Here is a 22863-nt window from a genome sequence, read left to right on the forward strand (position 1 = left end):
GTATCAACTATTTAATGAAGAGAGCTTTTAACTCAACTTGAAGGCAATATCAGATCAGAAAGAGTTTCTGACTGATGCCTTGGGTTGAATTTATGTCTCATAATGATGACTTCCAAGTATCCCTATACACACAAATACAATCTAGTAGTTCTCCAGTGAACCCCACACTTTTCCCAATTGAAAGCCACTGCACACCACCCCCATGCAGTGAGATGTACAATTTTCTAATTGTTTAAACACACTTAACCAAACCCCATTTGCGACTAAACAATTACCAAATTCTCCACTTTCCATATATCACTCTAAGAGAAACAAGACACAAAAGGATGAAAATTTATAATAATTATACGATTACTTTTGATATAAAAAAAGGAAGAAAAGCAAGGCCATTCCACCACCCTTACTGTACACACACTTTGAAAACTGTCAACACCAACATTCAAAAGTTAAGAGCATAAACAAACTGGCCCCATAAATCAGATGCAGGGTAAAAAAATTGGACACAAAATATGAAAGGTAGCTAACTATGATCCAATGCAAAGAAGCTAAGCGGGTAAGAAAAGAACACTCCTGAGTCGAAGGGTGCGAATTAAATACTGAGAAGATCGGGTGGTGGTTGAGTTTGATGGTGTTTAATGGGAGATTCTAAACTGGATTCTGCTGGAGGATTATATTCTGTGATCGCAGAATCTTCCAGTTTGTTGTCGATTGGCCTAGGAAGCTCGGTTAGTATTTGCACTACCTCACGCATGGTGGGGCGTTCGACTGCCTGTTCTTCTATACAAAGCATCGCTACATAGAAGACGTGTATCACTTCGTGTAGAGGGACGGTGGGGAGTATTGGATCGAGGATCTTGATCACATCTTCTTTGTTTCCATCAGTCATTCTCCGAACCCATTGGACTATGTCAACACCGTCACCAAACTCTCCCACTGGCTTTCGCCCTGTAACAAGTTCTAAGAGAACCACCCCGAAGCTGTATACATCACTTTTCTCATCGACTTTGAGTGTGTAGGCATATTCTACAAAGAGCACGAAAATGTAATTTTATGAATCAATATGCAGTAATTAAATCCCCACCAATCTTGACAACGTAAAAAATTTGAGTAACAGAAATAATTCAAATTATTTCAAATACAATATAATCACAGTTAACTAAATCCTAAAACAATACCTGGAGCAATATATCCATATGAACCAGCAATAGCTGACATGCACTCTGATGCTCCTGAATCTTGTAAGAACTTGGCAAGCCCAAAATCAGCTACATGAGCTTCAAAATTGGAATCCAAGAGTATGTTATTTGATTTAACATCACGGTGAACGATCAATGGCGAGCAATCATGATGAAGATAGCAAAGGCCTTTTGCAGCCTCCACAGCTATCTTATACCTAGTATCCCAACTCAAATGGCCTCCTCCTTTCTTGCCATGAAGCATTTCTCCCAAACTGCCATTCGGCATATATTCGTAAACCAAAAGATTAGTTTCTTGATTCGAGCAGAAACCCAATAATCTAACTATGTGCCGGTGTCTAATCGTCCCTAAAGTCTGTATCTCTGCACTGAACCCATGATCGTGCGAAGAGAAACGGCCTATTGCCGGTAACCTCTTCACAGCCATGTGTTCACCATTTGAAAGTACACCCTTGTACACAATACCAGCACCTCCTTTTCCAATTATGTTGTCCTCCTTCAAACAAGCCAATACCTCATCACAAGAAAAATCCAATCTTTGGAAGGCAGTGAGTTTCCAAGAACGAGACTCATTTGCTTTCTTCAATGACCGAGCTTTAATGATTGCTGCCACAGCAAACACAATCGAACAAACTAGCAACCCAAGAACTAGTAAAAGCTTCATTAAAGCAGAGAAAGACCCCTTCTGATGAGGCCTTTCAGCACCATCTACACCACCCTCTTTGCAAGGCCCCAAATACGGACCACATAGATAAGGATTGCCCAAAAACAACGTAGAATTGAAATAACTGAATTGACCAGTGCTAGGAACCAAACCAGACAAATTGTTGTAAGAAAAATCAACAGAAGTTAAGCTTTGCATGCTAGAAACCGAAGAAGGAATGCTGCCTGACAAATGGTTTCTAGACAAGTTCAAGTAGTTCAAAATCTTCATACCAGTCATCTCAGGAGGAATCTCACCAAAGAGCTGATTTCGGCTCAGATCAACATATGTTAGCAGCTTGCACTGGCTAATCTCCGGCGCAATGGGGCCAGAAAACTCGTTATGGCTGAAATCCATCTTTGAGAGCTCCCGCAACTTCCCTATTTCAGCTGGAATCTGGCCTGTAAACTTGTTACCATCAAGCAAAAGCTTTTGAACACCGACAAAATTCCCAATACTTGGCGGCAATGGCCCGGTGAGATGATTGTTAGATAGACTTATCTGCCCCAGACGAGAAGACAACTCATCCGTCTCTGGAAATGAACCAGAAAGAAGATTGTCATGAAGCTCGACTTGGGTTAGATTGGGCAGACTCAAGAGCCCTTTTGGAATGGACCCATTTAGATAGTTTTCGCCCATTCGAACACGACTCAGGGACTCGCACTGGCCGAGTGTATCTGGAATCGGGCCCACTAGGAAGTTACCCAGAGTGATCAATGTGTGAAGATGGTTTCCTGTGCAGAGATTTTGGGGTAAATTTCCTGTTAACTTGTTGGAACTAACATCTACTTCCTGCAGATTGCCATTAGAACCTAAATTATGCGGAATGCTTCCAGTGAAGTTGTTGTCCCACAACTGCAAAACTTGGAGCTCCGGTAATTCCCCAATGAAGTCTGGTATTGAGCCCGTCAGCCTATTCCTGAAAAGATTCAAGAGAGTCACATTTTTCAGCTCCGCAAACAAGGGAGGAATCTCACCAGAAAGCATGTTGTTTGACAGGTCCATTGATTTTAAGCTCTTTAGCTTCCCAAGTTCCGCAGTCAATGGCCCCGAGAGATCATTCACTTGGAGAAAAAGGGTGTCAAGATTCTCCAGATTACCCAACTCCGCAGGGATCTCGCCGTTGAGCCCGCAGCTTGAAGCATCGAACCGCGTCAACTGAGACAAATTCCCAATCTCCTTTGGAATTCCCCCAGAAAATGTATTGAAGTACCCAATGTAAAGTTCCTTGAGTTGCGTCAGGTTTCCAATCTCCATTGGAATCATTCCCGTCAGCCCATTGCCGGAAACAGCGAGGTATTCCAGATACTGAAACGAGCCAAACTCCGGCGGAATCTCACCGGAGAAGAAGTTGCCACCGAGGTGTAAGTGGCGGAGGTTAGTCAGTAGATACGCTTGCGACGGGAAGTCCCCAGTCAAGTTATTGTTGTAAAGATCGAGAACTTGAAGGTTTTTCAGGCCGTAAAGTCCAGGAGGGAAGCTCAAGTTGAAAACATTGTTAGATAGATTAAGATTACGGAGGTTAGTGATTTCAGAGATTTGTAAAGGGACAGGGCCGGAGAGATAGTTGTCGGCGGCGGACAAGTTCAAAAGTAACCGGAGGTGGCCAACATTAGGGGAGAGTGTTCCAGTGAGGCTGAGGCCGGAGATATCGAGAGCAATCACGTGACCCCCGGTGGCGTCGCAGGTAACTCCCCGCCACGTGCAGTGGCTGGTGTCGGGGTTCCAGGAAGCCAAGGAGGAATGCGGGTCTTCGGTGATAGCCCCTTTAATTGAAAGTAAAGCTCGGTCACCCGACCACCGGGGCTGTGTTGCGGCGGCGGAGTGGCGGAGGTGGAGATGGAGGTGGAGGAACAGCAGCAGGAGGAAAAGCATTCTTTTTATTTTTTGTACTTACTAGGCGACAGTTCACTCTGTGCTTTAAGTTGGAAACTGAATATTTAAAAAAGGAGTGAAAAAACGAATATACATACTATTTGAATATATAATTATAAAAAATAATGATAGAATGTCTTGTAATTTTGATATATAAATTAAAAAATAAAAAAAATGATTTCAATGAAAATTGAATCTACTACCTAAACCCTAACAAATAATAAGTCTATCCGCTGAACTACATATAACTTGCATTAAAATTTTAACATTTTATTAATATATATATTTATTAAAACAGACAATGACATCAAAATTAGTTACTCTAAGTGTCTCAAACTTAATAAAATAATATATATAATCAACATGTTTAAATTGTAATTATAACTCGTTGTGTGAGTAACTAAATATCACTGAGATGTGTAAAATATCACCTTCTAACCAATCAAATTATTCAATTTGGATAAGATGATTATTTCATTTTGATTTCAACGATTTTACTCATGAAATTTATGTTTACGCGTATCAAGTTTGATTGGTTCGATTATTTCAGTTGACGGATCTTAATCTTTTTGAGTAAATTTTAATCGATTTAATTTTTATGACGATTTAACATATATAAAGACAAGTCACCATCAAGAATATATGAATGCCACTTACTTTAGCACTAAACAAATAATCGATCTAACCAAACTCGAAATATAAATTACTTTTCTCAAATATATCATTGTAGCGTAGAGTTTCTTGGCATACACCATCTTTTGTAAAAGTTCGTCAAATCTTTTTCGGGAACTTTACCATTTGCCTCTTCAATGTGACAAAAAGAAAAAAAGGAAACTCGCTGAATTTCTGGCCAAGTAAAGGAAAGTGAACCTACCATGAAATTGACACAACAAATATATGATGTTACACACATTTTTCTCAAGACAAACAGAAATTAAAAGCAATCTTCTTAAATGGATGGCAATTGGCAACGGTGGGGGACATATATATTCTCTGTAGCTTTCAAATAATATGGCATTGATTTGATTTCGGTTACATTTGAACTAGCTGGTGTAAACAGGCGCTTTCGTATCATGTAATACAAAATATATTCATGGTGGAAAAATATTGTAGCAAATTCAACTATCAAACAAAGCTTTTAGTTTCAGCCCGGCAAATAAATTTTAAAATTTATCGCACGAAAAGCATATCTTAGTGCTACGAATTAAGTTATCCATATTCGTACACATTTTCGAGGCGCCCGAGCATATCTTATTGCTACGAATTAAGTTCCCCATATGGATCGAGATTATGATGCCATGAGGCTATATGGTAGCTCTTACATGGAAATGCTATTATCAAATATCAAATATAAAGCAAATAAGATTCAAATAGCTAGAACAAGAGACGATCTTAGATAGTCAACAAACGACCACTAATTCGTGCTGACCCGGTTTAATTTTAGGTGATACAAAGGTTAAAATTGCCCAGACAAGAAACATAGTGACAAAAACCTAAGAGGAAGTTGATAAAAATTAAATGAAACATAGTTATAAAAAAAAAAGGCAGATAGTTCTGTTTGTGAAGGATACAAACATGACCTAGGTTATTTAAGGTAAAAGTCATTGTCCCAGTGGCCACATGCACACAAAGAACACAACTCATCATTTCAGCATCATTAGGAGGAATTGTCTGCATATATACATGTCTTGAACTGAGTATAGGGTAATTTATTTCCAAAATTAAATCCTTTTCTTGAAGTTACATTAAATTGGACAAAGGGAAATACAATTCTGCCCATAATGTTTTGCTTTGTTATCTCTTCTGGTCTATTCGGGGAGTTGTACAAGTGGGGACTATATTTTAGAATTTACTTTAATCCATTTTAGTATTGCATCATATCAAGACAAAGGTTGATGTATGATGTCCTACAGATTGTGTTCTAGAATTTGTATTTGATGCTGTATATAAAGGTAGAATAAACCATGGTAAAATGGAGAATATAGAGAACAAGAATATAAAAATAGTAAAAAATATGTATCGGAATTGAACGTTGAAAAAAAAGAGAACAAAAAGAAAATGCTAAAAGGAACATATATAGACATATATATGTATAGTACCTCTATAATCTTTTCAGTGATTCGTATGCAGAAACATGTACGTCTGAGCATTCTGCATCCCACGAAAAGTCCTTCGACATGGCATCTGTTATCCTTCTATACCATTCTGATGGATTGTTTTTCTGTACCAAATGTTTTGTCCATTAACAGATCCAATTTTTTCAGCAAATTTGGAAGGAATAAAAATGAGAAACACTTACAATTTCATCAATCGCTTGGCCAAGGGGGATATTCCCGAACGTATTGTTGATATACTTTGCGAAATTAGTGCTCTCATTATCATGTTCTCCAAAGTGCCTGTGAACGAGCAAAGAGACTTAAGACACGGAGAGATTCATGGAATAAACTGAAAAAATTGAGTAAATATTGTATTCGCTTGATATAATCTTTATATTATAGTATCATGAATTATGATAAATACGCTACAACATTAACTCACCTTAAGCTGCTGTCGGAAAAATATATACGAATAGGAGCTGATCCATATTTTAAGGCCTTCAGCTGTAAATTTGGAAACACAGAAGAATATTTAAAACGCTGACGGGATGTCTCACATTAAGATAAATCTAAAAAAAAATACATGTTGACATCATTGATTAATCTTGAATCTTTTTTCACGGCCATAAAAGAGTAACCGCATGCCTCCATCTTATACTAACCTTTTACCAACTACGTGGCCAACATCTGACTTGAAGACTACCTTGCTATGTAGCACGGATACTCTAATTTTTTTTCCCGGTAGTATCGTACAAAGATACGACACGGATACGGCAAAATCCGTGTCGTTGACTTTTTATAGGTTTGACCAGTCGAATACATCTTGGACACAGTTAGAATACGCTATGTACACGACGTAGATATGTTTCTGAATACATTTCGTTTGCTTTTTCTTCTTAAATCACTCCTGTTAACATGTACACTGTATATATTTACATAAATATATACACACACACACAATATATTCATATAAATATATATATCTCATTATCTCTACCATTTTTAATGTTGAATTTCTATAAATATATATATATATATATATATATATATATATATTATAATAATTTTTGTATTTTAGCCGTACTTGTGTCTCATATTTTCAAAATTTGTCGTAACGCTGTATCCGTATCATATTCGATACGATACCCGTATCATATTCAACATAGCTACCTTGATAACACCCTACAAACACCAGGCAGCAATTTCAAATATGTTGGTTGTGAACCTGATTGTTTGCCTATTGGTTGGGGCTTGAGAATTTCTCCAGCAGTGTTGTGATAGCTTCTTCATTGAAATTCCCATTTGAATTGAGCATAACCAACAGGTTAAATAAGAACTTGATTCGTGATTGAGGTTAGAGCGTTAAAAGAGTATGATCGCATAGCAAAGAGCTCGTAATATATGTCTATCAGTGATTATAGCTTGATCTGACTGCAAACAGTAGGCACATATATCAATCGCGTTAAATCATACCACAACTACTATTTTCGTGCACATTGACAAAAGTGCCTTCCTTCTTAATACAATCATGCAATGGCATAGATATTAATCCATCACTTGAGATTTCATTTCAAGATTCATATGCTTATACGTGTGATTAAAAGATCTCGACACCTCTAAAATTGGACAAAAAACAGATAGTCTTAAGGTGCTTGGATTTTTCTCACGCGGAACCTTTCAAGTTACTTTATTATATTACTTAATTTTACGTGACAGTTTATGACCAGTAAAGTCTTCAAACACAAAGGCAAGAATTGTCCAGAGTTCAAGGTGATTTGTCTTCTGAAGCAAATACATAAATAGAGAAATGAGTAAAATGGATACTTTATTTTCTATTTCTAAATAAATGCAGGATCCATGCAACACTTACAGGCACTTGAAGCAGATGATCGTCATAAGATTGGCATAACATGATGTCAGATCCTGAAATTATCAGATGTAGTAATCCCTCATCATATTTATCAATGAATTTAACATTTTCATCCTGCAACAAGAATTGGAAATGTATTTACCAGGCAATAAGAAGAAAAAGTGAATAATATTATGATCCCAAAAATCCAAAAATCTACCTGCATTTCTTCCTGAAAAAGTTGTAGAGCCCCGCTCAAGACTGGAATTTCGCCAGATCTCATGAAAATGAACTGTGTAGATGCATTAAAGAATTGGAGATCGCAACATGAGAGAAAGTCGAAGGACATTGAATGAGAGAAGACTCGTAATCCACTACTTCATTAAGCTCATTACTGTATTATAGTTATGACCTGAATTCCCCTCCTGGAAGCTATCCAAACAAGTGTCTTTAACTTATCAAGGTCAAAATCTGAAATATCTGAATAAATGCATCCAACCTGAAGAATCACACAGTTCAAATCGTATAAGATCACTATCTCAAGTATAAAACAGACAAAAAAGAACAATTATATATAATAATTAGCAGTTCTCTCTCCGTGCCATAGTTGGAAGCAAGTGGCAGACTGGCTTTTATCAAGACTCACAAGAATTTCAGATGTTGCCTCGGGTAAATCTAGGTGCCGCTGCAATGTGACTTTACACACAGATTTTCCTTGCATGTTATCTGCATTATAGCTTTGCGGTAGAAAATTGTCCTTTGAAGGATCCCACGTTGATTTTTCAAATCCAATTGGAGCAATCACCAATTTTTGCCTACAATCAGACTCAAAATGAGACTACAGCACACAATATATTGAAGCAAGTAAGAATTAACAACCAATTGTGAAGGAAGTCCAGCTGATGTGCGAAAAAGCTCAACATAGAGTGCGAACACAATATTATATTAAACAACTCGACTTTTAGAATTTCCAAGAAAGCAATTCATACTCGTGAGCAGCTAATGTGGGCTCCATCCCATATCCAAATGCATCGATAACCTGACCTTTCGCTTGAATGGATGACATTATTATAACTTTATTAGAGTAAACAATTCCACCCTGCACCCATGAGAAAAACTACTTTCATACAAATATAATGGATGAGGTACATCTCAAGATAAGAAACAAAAGGACATTGTCAACGTTTTTTTTGTTTTCTTAATATTTAATGCTTGAGCGAGTTTGGAACGAATACCTTCAAAATGTTAACAAGATGAGCCTTATTATTATCTTGCAGTCGATCAGGGCGATGCAATATAGAAGGATCGAGCCCACACAAAGCTAGTTTTTCAGGTTGTTCGAGACACTAAAGACACACAAAACATTTATCAAGATGCTCACATTATTACATGGAATGAGAAAAACAGTAAAAATATAAGGTTAAAGTTTCCAAAGCATAAAAATAAGGAGCTCACTTGGGAATCAAAACTCTGGCAAGTTAACAATACCCTTGTGCCTGCAAGGCCCTGCATATCAACATTTAGAGTGATCTATATTTATGTCATTCGGCATATCCAGATAATTAACTGCCAGAATCAGCATATCCAATAAAAAAAAGACATAATAGATCATAGGTGGGTTGAACTACGTTAGACCAAAGCTTGTTGGATTTGAAAGGCTAAACCTCCAATTTTGTTGATATAACTGGAAGGTGGCATAATTCTCAAGATGAAAAGATGTGAAACATGATCCCGATAAATGGTGTTTCTAGGATAGCATATATACAATGCCACGAAGAAAGGTATGAGATTAGATGCCAGGTGGTACCAAAAGGTAAGAGAGATGACATAGATGGAGCTCAACAGAGTGAGTGTTAAGCTAAAAGCTTTCAGATGCTCAACAAGCATATCACAGACTCGAGATCACTCAGGGTCACACCTGGTTAACATGAACATCCCAGAAGAGCGGCCCAACAATGGATGTTTGCCAATTGTGTATATGAAGCACATCAGGCTGTTTTCCTGATTTAATTAGATAATCCAGTGAAGCTCGAGAGAAATATGCAAATCTGATAACCAAAAACAATCACAGGGTTAAAAAACATTCTGTAAAAAACAGGGAGTACGAACTAGATGAATAAATCTTCTACCATGGGAAAAAAATACATGCTGAAAATAATTCCTGAAAGAATGTAAAGTGAAAAAACAGCATATCTAATACGTTTTATTTGGTTTCTTAAATTGTTTTGAAAGCAGTGTCTTCTTCGTCCGGGAATGAGAGTTTGAGGTTGGTTTTGCATGGTGAAATGGGTTGGACGTGGGGTTACGGGATGGAGAAGGGGAATAACTCACGTCCCCTTTTATTTCTCCTTTTTCTTTTCTTTAAAACAACAGGTAATTAGAACCAATTAGGTGGAAAATACATACCATAAGATCACTTAATTATTTGAATTAATTAGAGAATTCGGTAAATATATAATTAGTTTTTTGAGGTGTTACAGTAGGAGCAAATCTTTTGCATATTAAAAGTATATTTGAATCCAATAACGAACTTAAAATAAGTTCCAGCAGAAATTATGAACAGAAAAACCTTGTAGCTGGGTACTGTGCTGAACAAAATCTCTCTACTGTTATTAAAACAGAAAAAGTGTGCCCACAAATGAAAATTAAACAAATAAAACACAAGCTAAGGATTTATACCAAATATTTGATAAACATTGCAAGATCAATAAATGAAAATAATTGATAGACTCGAACCTTTCAAAGTCATTTGGGTAACCGTATATCCTCTCATGGCTAAATAGAGATGAATAATAGACTGGTTGTATAAAGGTAACTCCGATACCATAGACAACCCTGTACAGCAAGCATGCAAAGGAAATTCATTTTAAAAAGCAAAAAAAAAAAAAAGTGTTTGCGATATATATGTATGTATATATATGTAATAATAAGTATGCGCTTGTGCGCATGTGTGCAAAGAGTAAAAGTTATAACTCACCCAGTCCAGATCCTGTTTCCATGCAATTGACCATTATAATATGAGTAAAACTCCGCTTGAATTTCTCGTAATCCTTGAACTTCATCAAGTCGTAAGCAAGCATACCTATTCCAGAGTTTAATATGACTCCTCATGAACCAGTGAGAAAAATTGACGGTGATCTTTAATTCATGAACCAATAAGCTGATGTGTACAAGAACATGTATCTCAAAACAGAAGCTGAAGAAATCTAATGCAAGCAAAGTAGAGCAGGCAATTGTGAAAATATTTAATTTTTTAAATAAACAACATAACATCAAGGACTTATTGACACCTGATTAATCGCATGCTGTTTCTTTCTGAGAATGCCAAGGAAACCACCAACAAAAAATGATCGAACATGCAAATTATGAATCGAGATTGTTTTGGTGAAAAATCAAAACCTTATGTACTGCCAAGATGCAATACATAACGCATAATACATCCAAGAACTCATGTACAGTATGAGGCTCAAACTTGAACTTTCGCTTGTTTCTAGACTAGTAAAGAGGATTTCAATTGTTATATTAGAAGTCACAATTATGATTATTTAAATGTCAATTGTAATTGACTGTCTTAAACCATAAATTAAATCTTTAATAAGTTAATTTGTTTTCATGGAGCTGCTTTGGATGAATCATCATAGCTGTATTAATAACTACTAAATTGCAGTAATCTTTTCCACGGCAGTCGAATACGAATATAAAATTGCTGACAAAAGGAGTTCATAACAGTTCAAAATACAGTGATGGCAGCCTATGGAGGGCTGAGGAGTTCCAGCAACATGACAAGGTTTTAGGTTCTACATGCCAACTACACAATGATGTGGGAAAAAACCATAGTGAAACATAAAGTTCATGATTACTTGGGCAAAATAACCTCGACAATATTTCCCCGTCTCTGAAGAGAGCGTGATAACCCTGTTATATATGATGCCAAAGATCCGACAGAAACCACTGGTGACATTTCTGTACAGATGTGGATTATGTGAAATCCATCCCTGAACCATAAAGACCACCAGTTTAGCTCCAAGGGACAAGTTAAGCCGTAATCCTGAATGTAAATTTCGTGAAATTCAGGAATAAAAAGAAAGGAAATGTAAGGAAAGTGTCAGATATCAGCAACTCTCGTGACCCCATAATTATGTTGCCGACTCCCACAAACAAGTTTGCTTGTCTCACAGGTGATAATTTGCCTGCTACTTTGAAATTCATAATTATTTATTTGACAAAAAAAAAATACTTGTTTTCAGATGTTTAATGCAACAAACATTGGGGTTAGCATCCAGAAAATAGATGCAAAAGCAAAAAAAAATAAAAATTCAGTCCATCCTCAAACATTGTGAATTATAAAATGATTACAGCTCTTTTTCTGAACAACACGCGAAATGCATATGAAACATCAAGCAGTAGTAGTGGGCATGGAGAAAACATACGTTTCGCTCTTCTGTGAAAAATGACGCAGCTCTGCCAGAAGTCCAGTATCATTCATGCTCAAAATGTCGTTTAAATCATCGACCAAACTACCCCTCGAATACATGACTAGCCTTCTTAAATCCAACGCCTCCTCACTGCCAATCATGCCAGTGAGAACCAATGAATCTATTCTTAGAAGCAACTCCGAGCTGGTGGAAAAATTATCTGTAGTTTGCCAATAGAAAAAAAAAACCAATAAGATTCATCAACCCTTTTTGAGTGAGTTTAAATTAGTAATTAAACCTCTTCATTCAAATCAGTTTATCACCCTAATTTTAATGGCCTCCAATTTAAGACATGATGCTTCAAAGGACAAAATAGAGCAAAAAGAAAAAAACAAGATTTCAAGATGATAGAAACAACAATAATCAATTCCCCATATAAAACATAACGTGCGCAAACTTTCGGATTCTTCTTCCATCAAATTCACAGAAGAAAATAACAGTGTAACAAAGGCAGCTTGATTATAATACTCTGTACTGGACAACAAATAAATGGAGCTAGCACAGAAAAATCAAATAAAAACAGCCACAACCTCTTCTGATATTTGTCTCCTTCTTCGCCTCCAGTTGTTCTAGTCTATCAAGTAACGAGTTCCGCTCATTGCTCACCCTTTCGAGCTCCTCCATTGCTAGTAGGCGCTGTTTGTTTAAGTACAGAATATCTGAATAATAATCATACAGGGCACAAAATCACCAATCAAGACATACCCCACAAAGACGCACAGAAAAAACAGTAATCGGAAGTAGGTCATACTGACTTTGCTGGGCTTCCTTGAATAGTTTCCAAATGTCTTTAGGTTTCTCTTCTTTTTCACTACTGATGGCCTTCAATTGGTTCTACATAATTAAAAGAACAGAATGAGCACTAAAATTAGTACATAACATGTATGATCAGAGGAAAAAACAGATACCTGATGCACATCCGCATCAGCTTGACTTCCCAACCTAGATTGAAATAGTGAATATGTTGTGAGTTATTCACGTGGAATGAAAAATGAATGCAATTTAAAACAAATGAAATGCTTACTCCACTGAGATGGGAGCTCTAGATAAGCCATTCCTCTCTCCAACATCCCTAAAATTGAAGGTTTCAATGCAAAACCAAACCGATTACTTCCATGAATTGGTAATACGATTGAAATTGATGCTATATTTAACAGTCAAACAATGCACCGTAAAACCTGATCTATTCAACATCAGACAACATACTATATTTTATAACAAAGCCGTGCAAATGATCTTGTTTCTACACTCATGAAATTTGTATGTGCTACTGAAGAGCGAATTCTATCTGATGTCAGTGCAGCATCAGCCTCCTGTATGATTAGTATCTTGAAAGATACATCAGAGTCGTGTCAGTGCTACTGAATTTACCCAGCCTAAATTGATATACAATTAACTATCTGTGGTTCGGAAAATCTTCGATAGTATAACATGAAAACCAGTTTTTCCTGCAAGAAATTGTCCGAAACTTAAACTAATGGGCGATGACTAACAATAATAACTTTACCCGATCAAGTTGGTCGAGTATCCGGCAGACGATTCAAAGAAATATAAAGCGATTAATCAGTACAGGACGACAAAGATCCAATTAACGAGATATAATGCGATCATATCTCCACAAAACTTCGCATTCATGATGTCTGCTCCATTACCATGATAAAAGCTCGAGGCTAGCAATAGTGTAATGCCGCACTTCCATAATTTCAGTTCAATTAAACAGATAGTTTAGATTGTTCGAGCAAAAAAATGAAATTGAGGGAATTTTAGGCAATGGGATTAACTTAACGACTACGATCGACTATTAAACCTGCATAAATTCAAAGGAATAAACTTTACAGTGAGGAAGAAGGAAATTGCAATAGAGGTAAAAGAGTTGCAGTACCTTGAGCAATGAAGGAGGTGAGTTCCTTTGAATTTTTTGCTTGTGCTACTGTAATTGGGCAAAACGGAAAATCTTGGGACAGAAGAAGGCGTAAGGACCTCCATTTTTCCGCATTCAGAGCGCAGCCGCGGCGGAGGGGAATAGTTGCATACTTTGCTGGTGCTACGTGCAGCGGTTGCTCTTTCTCTAGACACGTTCGATTACTTTTCACAGATTGGGATAGAAAAGTATGGGCGAATCAGATTTATTAACTTTTTAAATTTTAATTTTCTCATTCACTTTCTGAATTTATTTATTTAGAAACATTCAACATTTTAATTAATTAAAATTTAGAATTTCTGGTTCATCAGAAACCAAATTTCAAGATTTAGCTTTGGAAACTATTAATTTATTTAAATTTTAAGATTTTTTGTTCTTTAGAACTTGAAAATCTTAAAATAATTAAAATTAAGCCTATTTTTTAGGACATTGATTTTACCACTGAAAAATAACAAGACAGTGTAATAATTGTATAGTATATATATTTATATCATTGATGTAAATTTACATGTTTAATTATATCAGTAGATTTTCGCTTTTCTATTACAAAATTTGTAATTTTTCATTGGCAAGACACCCCCCAGTGTTCGGACATGTAAAAACCTGTTCCCAGATATTTTTTTAAAAAGAGCAAAAAAAAACTAAGGTAGGCAAGGAACAGGACTCCAACTCTAGCCTGATGGACTATGGTACTAAAAAACTGATAAATTATACTTTCGACCATAACATTTTTTTGGTGACAAACTCCGGAGTTCGCATATATCAGAGTATTTGAATCTCGAGTTTCCCCGCCAAGCGCAACCGTTTTCCTCTTCTTATAGCTGTTCATTGTCGTCTTTTTGACAAATTTTTACACCGATGACTTAACAACGAAACATGCGAGTTCAGAAAAATTGTTTTTTTGACAAAAACCGATGTTTTTATATACAAAGCTGGTTCACAAAAAAGCTACATGCATCTAGGTACATATATTTTGTTCGAGTGTTTTAGAAAAAGGCAGTCGATTTCTCGTATCAGTTGATCATCTCTCTCACAGAAACGCAAGCACGTATGTAAAATACAGTATGAAACATTTGAGGATCAAATCACTCAAATATCCCAGAGGCCTCAATTCAAATGTACATGCAATAAAATTAGCCAACTGTGATCATAGTACGTACTCACATGATGGTCTGAAACCGGCCATAAAAAAACTGCATTACGATAATTGATTTAGCACGGAATTTTGTCACATCAACGACTATTCCCATCTCGAAACGCCCATTACATGGTCATGACGGTAAACCGAAACCAGCGTCTGGCCTCTGGAGGCCGAGTGATAACATATCCTAGTCATGACCAAAAGCAACGGGCGAACTTTCAGCTATGCGCACGCTCGGGTTTTGAGGTTAAGTAATTCATTATATTTTCCAATTTTGGCCCATTAAGCTTTCTGAATGTCTGGTGCAGTCGTGCAGAGTAAGAGTTGCTTTGGATAAAGATTTCTTTCTCCGGAAGCCACAATTTTATGTATCAATATTAAATGATATTAATTATCAGAGCAACCCTAAAACTAGGATCGATGTAGATTCTAGCTAAATGGTATTTAGATAGCTCTTCGAATACGAAGGAGTGTATATTTACGACTTGAGTTAACTATTTCCACGAGACAAAATATACGAACACCGAACACGTCAATTAGGATTATCGTGGTCTTTCACGATGAACAATTACATTTGGCTCCTTGTTATTTCCAGGGATTTTTCAATATATTTTTTTTCCCTAAAATTTTGTATGGGACACATGATTTTATGGTCCACCACCCTAATAATTTGATAAATGTATAGTCTAAAATTTAGGATGGCTACAAATGGGTGACGCAATGATTTATCTAACATGGCCTAGCTATCTAGTTTATCCCGATCTTTCAATCTGTCCAACCAATTGAAAATGACTTGTATACTAAAATTTTGGGTCCAAGAATTTTTCTTCTTTATATTATGAATAACGAAAAGATAAGCTTGATTGGTCGTGCTTCATATTCTGGGCTCCATGCATATTTAATTTTTCACAAAGAGTGGACGTTAATTTGGAATACTAGCTACGTGTTGGATATGTGAAATGTGTGATATTTATAATTTAATAATACGAAATGATAGACTCATTGTTCTCAATTCGATATGCTGATGGGGGAGCCTTTATAAAGAACATAAACATTTTGTGATATTTAACTTTACATTTTTTTAAAAAATTAGCATTTTTATGAATTATTGTTGATCATACGATGGACTTTCTGATTGAGGTGGTCTTAACTCCGTCGTATTTTCGGCAATAGAATCCCGAAAAATTACGAACAACCAAGTATGAGGTGTAGTAAATTTTGTCAATAAAAATCCCACCGACTCTGAAGTCAAATTATGTAAAAAATGGAAAAATATAATATTGTATGATAAAAATATAAATGGCAGCTAAAGAACCATGTAAATTTGTTTGGGATTATATCTAGTAGTGAATAAGATGTGAGCGTATGTACCTAATAATCAAGATGTCTTTTCCAAGTTATGTCTATTTGATGTTAGTTAATCAATCAATCAAACGTCGAAGTAGTATAGTATAGATTCATGAACAATGACAAAAACTTGTGTGAGACGATCTCACGGATCGCATTTTGTGAGACAGATCTCTTATTTGGGTCATCCATGAAAAAATATTATTTTTTATGCTAAAAATATTACTTTTTGTTGTCAATATCGGTAGAATTGACCATCTCACAGATAAAAATTCGTGAGATCGTCTCACAAAAGACATACTCATAAACAATTTGTCTTTCACATTCTTAGATTCCGTGATCAGTTGGATATATCATATTTATAAGTTTTATGTGTCCCCATTTAATAGTTTACAGTAAATATTATTTAAATAAAAACTATTTATGTTACTAAATTCAAATTTAGTAAAATAAAATTCAAATTCATTCTAAATTAATTTAAGTGTTTTTCACAATAACTATAATGAATCTTAATTATATTTATATTTAAAAATATTTGAAATCGATTTATCAAATATATTCACTAATCAAATTATAAATCCAAACGCGATATGAAATAATCGGAACAAAAGTAAAAATAATTTTTTTAAAAGAAAAAGCAGTAAAATAAATCAAAGGAACCAATTAACCCTACCAATGTTATCACAAATTTAGAGGGAAATCAAATCAATCATAGTATATGAGGTTTCGATCCAAGTGTCCAAAAACTTTTCAATTTCAATAATAATAATAATAATATTCGATTTTATTTTATACAGAAAACACGAAATTAAAATCTAGCATCCTCGAAGCCATGCAAATCTCTGACTCTGTTCAATGATTTCTTCATGATGGCTACTTTAGCCAGCCGCTCCGCCGTTCTCCAAGCCGACGTCGGGGTGATCGGCTCCACTCCCGCTTCTCTCTCGTGGCTGTTCTTCCTCCGTTGCTGCTGCGTTCCACTCAATTCGCTCAGCTCCGATTCCAACAATCTCACAAATACTTCGCCGGAATGTGCGACCAGAGCACGAGCAGAGGCCAGCATGTGCTGCGCTCCACCTATATCGTTCCTCTCGACTAGTCTCCTACTCTCGGCGACGGCTCGTGTGGCGATGAGCAGGCATTTGAGTCGTTTGATCTCACGATTGGAGGAACCGGAGGCGCTTGGGCGGGGAAGTGGAAGAAATGTTTCTTTGTCGTGTATTCGTTGTAGGGTTGACGGGTCTTTGTACGAGCATCGAACGGACAAGAAACGGTGGGTCCGGGGAGCCAACGATGGGACCTTCAATTCTACCAACAATTCTTTCTCCTCTTCTGAATGGAAATCCCCGACCCGGCACCAGCTTGACCCGGATCCGATAAATGCTGGTCTACCCGTGCATGAATAAACCGCCGGGATAACATACGGAGGTGAACCAGGTGTCGGCACAAGCTGAATTTCGAGATCTTGGATAGGGGTGGAGAGTGTGCTGTTTATGTATTTAGCGAAGGAGTCCGGCGGCGCGAGGACGCACGCGCTCAGATTGAAAGAATGGATTGGGATTTTCATGTGTGAGACGCGTGAGGATGAGGCAACCGGGTCATTGCGTTGGCCGTCAGTGAATAGGAGGATGCTGGCTGAGGGGTTTCTCTCGAGGCGGTCCTCGATTAGCTTGGCGGCCTTTCTGAGCGAGTCCGTTGGGCTGGAGGCGGCGCAATCAAGTGCTCCGACTGCGTCGATGATCATGCGGGCCGATTTCTTGCCTGCGGTGGTCATTCTGCGCAGCGGAAGCAGCCGCTTCGAAGCGGCGGAGAATGCCACGATGGATAATCTGTCTGCCGCGGAGAGGGAGGAGACCACTAGTCTCATCGCCCTCTTCATCAGATGAAGCTTTTCGCCAGTTACACTTCTGCTGACATTGAGCACTGTCACCAAATCAATGGGAGCGTTCCTGACGGGCGTCGCTGATGCTTTGATTTTCAAACTCACGGCGTAAGACTCGTTGGTTTTCCCGACCGATACCACAGCCACCTCCGGCGAGAAAGCAATCTCTACACTCCTTCCCATCTCGTTCCAAATCTTCATGTTTTTGGAACCATAAAATCGGGGGAATTCTTCGTTTTCCTTCTTCAGTTTCATCTGATTCAGGTATCGGATTGAACCGTGCGCAGGAAGTGCGTGATGACAGTGGCTCGTCATCATTATAGACCTTCAACGTACATCTTCTCTCACTGTTGTTCTGATTCCCAAATTCTTTAGCTTCTGATTCTCTCCTCTCATGATCATCTTTGTAGAAATTCTGGAAACTTTCCGACTTCAGAAGATGCATTTCTTTCCATGCAGAATTGCAGACGGGGCAGGCGAGGGAGCCCTGCTTCTTCAGGAACGAAGAAATGCAGGGGAAATGGAATCTGTGGCTGCACTCAGCCGTGAAAACGGCGGTTCCCCCTCCTGTCTTCACACCTTGCGAGCATATTCCGCACCTACTCTGCTGATCATTGCCGAATGATGGACAACGTAAGTTAATCAAAAAAGAATAACCAAATCCTACTGTTCAAAAGTAAAAGCAGCAAACTTTCAATCAATCACCAATTGTACCACCAGGTTTACACACCTTTGCAAGGCCCAGGCTTGATTTGAGTAAAGAAAAGGTTGATGGTGAGCGGGGTGAAGAAGGGGTGGATCGATGGAAGAATCTTGGACTGTCTCCAGTCTTGCAATGAAGTTTTACACTTTGCGGAGCTGATGAGTTAGTCGGAACTGCGACTGTGCGCGCCCCCTCCGGTGGCATAACGGTGGTTCTGCAGCGGAGGGTGAGGCCTGAAACCGGCTGAGTCTCCAGGCGAGGAGTTGAAGGGTTGGAGAAGAAGCCACCGAATCTGGAGCGGAGTCTCGGGCTCGGAACGGTGTCTGATGCATCTCTGAAAATCGTCGAATCCTGTTTCTGATCCTTTGAATTTGATGTGCAGAATGCTTTTCGCCAGCCCAAAACCATCTTCTGCTAGACAAAATTAACAATATCCTCAGGTTTTATTGATCTTTTGCTTTCTGCGATGTAATGATTGTTTAAGTTTGATTTAAGACAGTGGATTGAGGTTTTGGGAGTTTCCTTATGGCGCAAAGTAGCGGTTTTTAATGATAATGAAGATGATGGGAGGAGAGGTAGCTAGCTAAAACTGGTGGTTTATTGAGCAAAATGGGATTTTGGTATTATTGGAGAAGACAAGAAGGAGAAAACATGGAATTGTGACAATTGACGAATAGGACAAAACGATGATTAAAAAAACAGCCCTCGTCTTTACGAATTCTCGCTTTGTTTTTGTTTTTGTTGAATAAAAAATGTTAAATTGATATCTAATTTTAAAATAAAAATGTACAAGCTCATATAAGAGAAAATTACTCCATGTCCATGTAACATATACCATATTACCATGCTAAAAAAAGAATCCTTTTTTTTTTTTGCATTAGATTCAAAGGTTAAAAGCAAGGATAATGTTACCACCGTGAAATCAATGCTCTACTAAAATTTTATCTAAAAAATTCAGGGTTAAAAATTTTATTAAAACTTTTTCAGTAGCGCTTCGCTTATTTTTTCGTGCTTTTTGTAAAGTCAAAGGGGTGGGATTAACCTGAATCATCTGCAAAGAGATATACGCGCAGATAAATAAATAGACAGAGCACAGAGCTCTACTTTTGCCATAAATCTGGGACCCTATACACTTTTTGCTTCATTTTGGAAATGTTTATGGGATCTTTTCTCAGCCCAAATTGATTTTCTTGTTGCTTTTTTACCCATTTTACATGTATGAGACACTCTGCCTGGTAAATAAACAGAGGCAGAGTCCACGGGTGATTCAGATTTCACCAGTTTTCTTTGGAAAACTAAATTGATTTTGATGTAACTAAGGAAGTGTACTTTTTGTTTTTTTTTTTAAATACATTGTTTGTATCTCTAGGATCAAACCTATACAAGGTACGAAATTTGATGCATTGAAATTGGAGACGATAGCTCCGAGGTTGGATCTTCGTTTGGAGAGCTCAGATCGGACCTTCGAAATCTAGATGTACCAACAAGAACGTTAGAAGAGGGTCGGAAGATTATTCTGTCGGAGGAGGTGTAAAATCTAATATGATTCATGACAAATTATAATTCAAACACATATGATTTGACATATATATAGATCTTAAAACTTCATAATAATCACATTCCATTAGTTATAAAAATAATTAATTATTAACATTTGTTTGTCATAGATTTCTTCTGCTGCGTAATTGATGAAAATGATTTCCTCTCTTTCCTAATTCTCGAGTCACAGAGCTTTCTCTTTAGTGATAGATTATGATATCTTTGATCATCTCTTGTAGAGAAAGAGAGGACCGTTTCACGTAAATAACGTGTGTTAGTAGTATAAAATCACTCTGACCAATTCAACTTGAGTTGAAAAGAAGATCCTATAATATCCTTCTTATTCATTTAATAATAAGCACTATCTATTAAACCATAAATTAGATATTTAAATATTAATTAAATATCTAATAATAATGTGGCACGTGGGCCACAAAACTAACAGGAGCACCAACAAGAACGTTAGAAGAGGGCCGGAAGTTTGTTCTAGCGTAGCGACGGTCAAGTCAGAGAATAGAAAACAGGGAGAATATTGTGTATGTAGAGTGAGTGAGTATAAAAAATGAATAAACAATTAATGAAACCTTATATTTATAGGAGAAAAATAGAGTCCTGATTTGATAAATTTAGATTCTCAAAATCTTGTACAAAATTAGGTTAAATCTTAATGGACTTTACCTTTCTGGGTTTCATTTTTTTGGGTTACCCGTTAATGTCTGAATGAGAGCTCTCCTAGGTAAGAGCTCATATGTAGTCTGGACTCATTGAAAGCTCCGTCGAGACATTTCCAATAAATAAGAAACCATAATCTGGGAGGTCGACACGTGAGTTCGGCATGGGAGTTCGGCATGGGAGGTCAGCTATCACTTCTTGTGTTACGACTACGAGCGTCTGGGAGGTCGGCCAAGATGACATCCTGGATGCCCTCCTATTCACATCGCACCTGAGAAGACCCATGATGTGGGGCCCTTAGCTCCTAATCGTTATTACAACACAATCTGATTAGGATTAACTAATTACAGCGGAAAACGAGTTTAAATTTTCTTTACAATGAGCCCAAATCATTTCTTCTATAATTTGAATACTAAAAATAGTATTTCATCTCACGTCATAAACATGCCCACACGTAATCAAAACCAATCATATACAAACAACTCATATCCTCGGGACATGCCCCGGTATATAGATACATATACATATATATTGGGAACAAGACATAAACATAAAACCTCAGCCCAAGCTGTGGCTCCCTCCAGAAGTACCCTCTCCGGTCTCCTGATATCCTGGAGTACCTGCGATTGTCCACACACAAAGACAACAGCAGCCCCCTTGGGGGTGAGCAAAGCTCCGTATGGAACAACCAATCATATATACCACAGATATCTAAACGATGATATATGGTATGCAATGCATGTATGTCGTGGAGGTATCAGGTCAAATGCCCATCCACTGAGCACATGTCAGAATCAATCGAATCGCTATCAAATCAATGCTCGAGCTGGCACACCGGCCAATATGGGATACTCGTATGATAGCGTCGGCAAAGCGCCATCAAATCCCAAATCTCATATCCGATCATATGGGGCCACTATTGTCTATGCTTTACGGGTCATATAATACCAGCATAGCGATTGTGTTCACAAACCCCGGAATCCAATCAAATCATATCAGGGTATCCAAGGATCATAGCTCAACGTGCATGTCATGTATCGATGTATGCATAAAATGATGTGTGTTAACAAAACATTTATTTTATACATCGATATCTCAATCTCAATGTCATGTATGCCACATCAATCAACAAATAAGGCATATAGACACATAATCTCATCCCAATCAATCAAATCAATCCGACATATATCATATAATACAGATACCTGTCGTATGTTACCCGGTCGCAACATACCTCAATTCTTCGTTTCCAGTTGATGTAGCCTGAAGATATTGATATTACACTCTATCTACATCAATAACATACTCATTCCAATCAATAACATACTCCAAAATCATTAATATGAGTTTCAAATATCATTTGAAACTTCAAAAATTCATATCAAATCAAATTCATATCATAATTCAATTTCGACTTCGAATATAAGTTTCTTGTCGGTTATTCTACTACATATCAGAAATTCA

The 22863-nt window shown here is 37.3% G+C and overlaps 2 protein-coding genes and 1 pseudogene across 7 annotated transcripts; all 3 read right to left on the reverse strand.

Annotated features, from left to right (window-relative positions):
- Positions 1 to 271: 271 nt before the first annotated feature.
- Positions 272 to 3831, reverse strand: LOC142508671 (uncharacterized). Its single transcript, XM_075619540.1, has 2 exons — positions 1176 to 3831; positions 272 to 1023 (listed from the first exon to the last, which is right to left on the reverse strand). Exons 1-2 carry the CDS (start codon positions 3772 to 3774, stop codon positions 590 to 592), a joined length of 3033 nt encoding a protein of 1010 aa, XP_075475655.1. The 5' UTR covers positions 3775 to 3831; the 3' UTR covers positions 272 to 589.
- Positions 3832 to 4401: 570 nt separating this feature from the next.
- On the reverse strand, positions 4402 to 14311 carry LOC142508980 (putative starch synthase 4, chloroplastic/amyloplastic). Of its 6 annotated transcripts, none has more exons than XM_075619549.1 (21): positions 14077 to 14311; positions 13219 to 13266; positions 13103 to 13136; positions 12950 to 13028; positions 12725 to 12853; positions 12150 to 12354; positions 11580 to 11714; positions 10697 to 10801; positions 10456 to 10554; positions 9638 to 9767; positions 9175 to 9225; positions 8955 to 9065; positions 8709 to 8818; positions 8366 to 8534; positions 8132 to 8218; positions 7940 to 8011; positions 7741 to 7854; positions 6313 to 6374; positions 6074 to 6170; positions 5874 to 5995; positions 4402 to 4644 (listed from the first exon to the last, which is right to left on the reverse strand). In XM_075619549.1, exons 1-20 carry the CDS (start codon positions 14178 to 14180, stop codon positions 5876 to 5878), a joined length of 2061 nt encoding a protein of 686 aa, XP_075475664.1. In that variant the 5' UTR covers positions 14181 to 14311; the 3' UTR covers positions 4402 to 4644; positions 5874 to 5875. The 6 variants fall into 6 exon arrangements, with proteins under 6 accessions (XP_075475664.1, XP_075475678.1, XP_075475669.1 ...); XM_075619554.1 differs by lacking the exon at positions 4402 to 4644 and adding an exon at positions 4705 to 5445; XM_075619558.1 differs by lacking the exon at positions 4402 to 4644 and adding an exon at positions 4710 to 5105.
- A 2986-nt stretch (positions 14312 to 17297) lies between these two features.
- On the reverse strand, positions 17298 to 19880 carry LOC142508256 (putative E3 ubiquitin-protein ligase EDA40; annotated as a pseudogene).
- Positions 19881 to 22863: the final 2983 nt, after the last annotated feature.

This window comes from Primulina tabacum, chromosome 1 (genome assembly GCF_025594145.1).
Source record: "Primulina tabacum isolate GXHZ01 chromosome 1, ASM2559414v2, whole genome shotgun sequence".
NCBI lineage: Eukaryota > Viridiplantae > Streptophyta > Magnoliopsida > Lamiales > Gesneriaceae > Primulina > Primulina tabacum.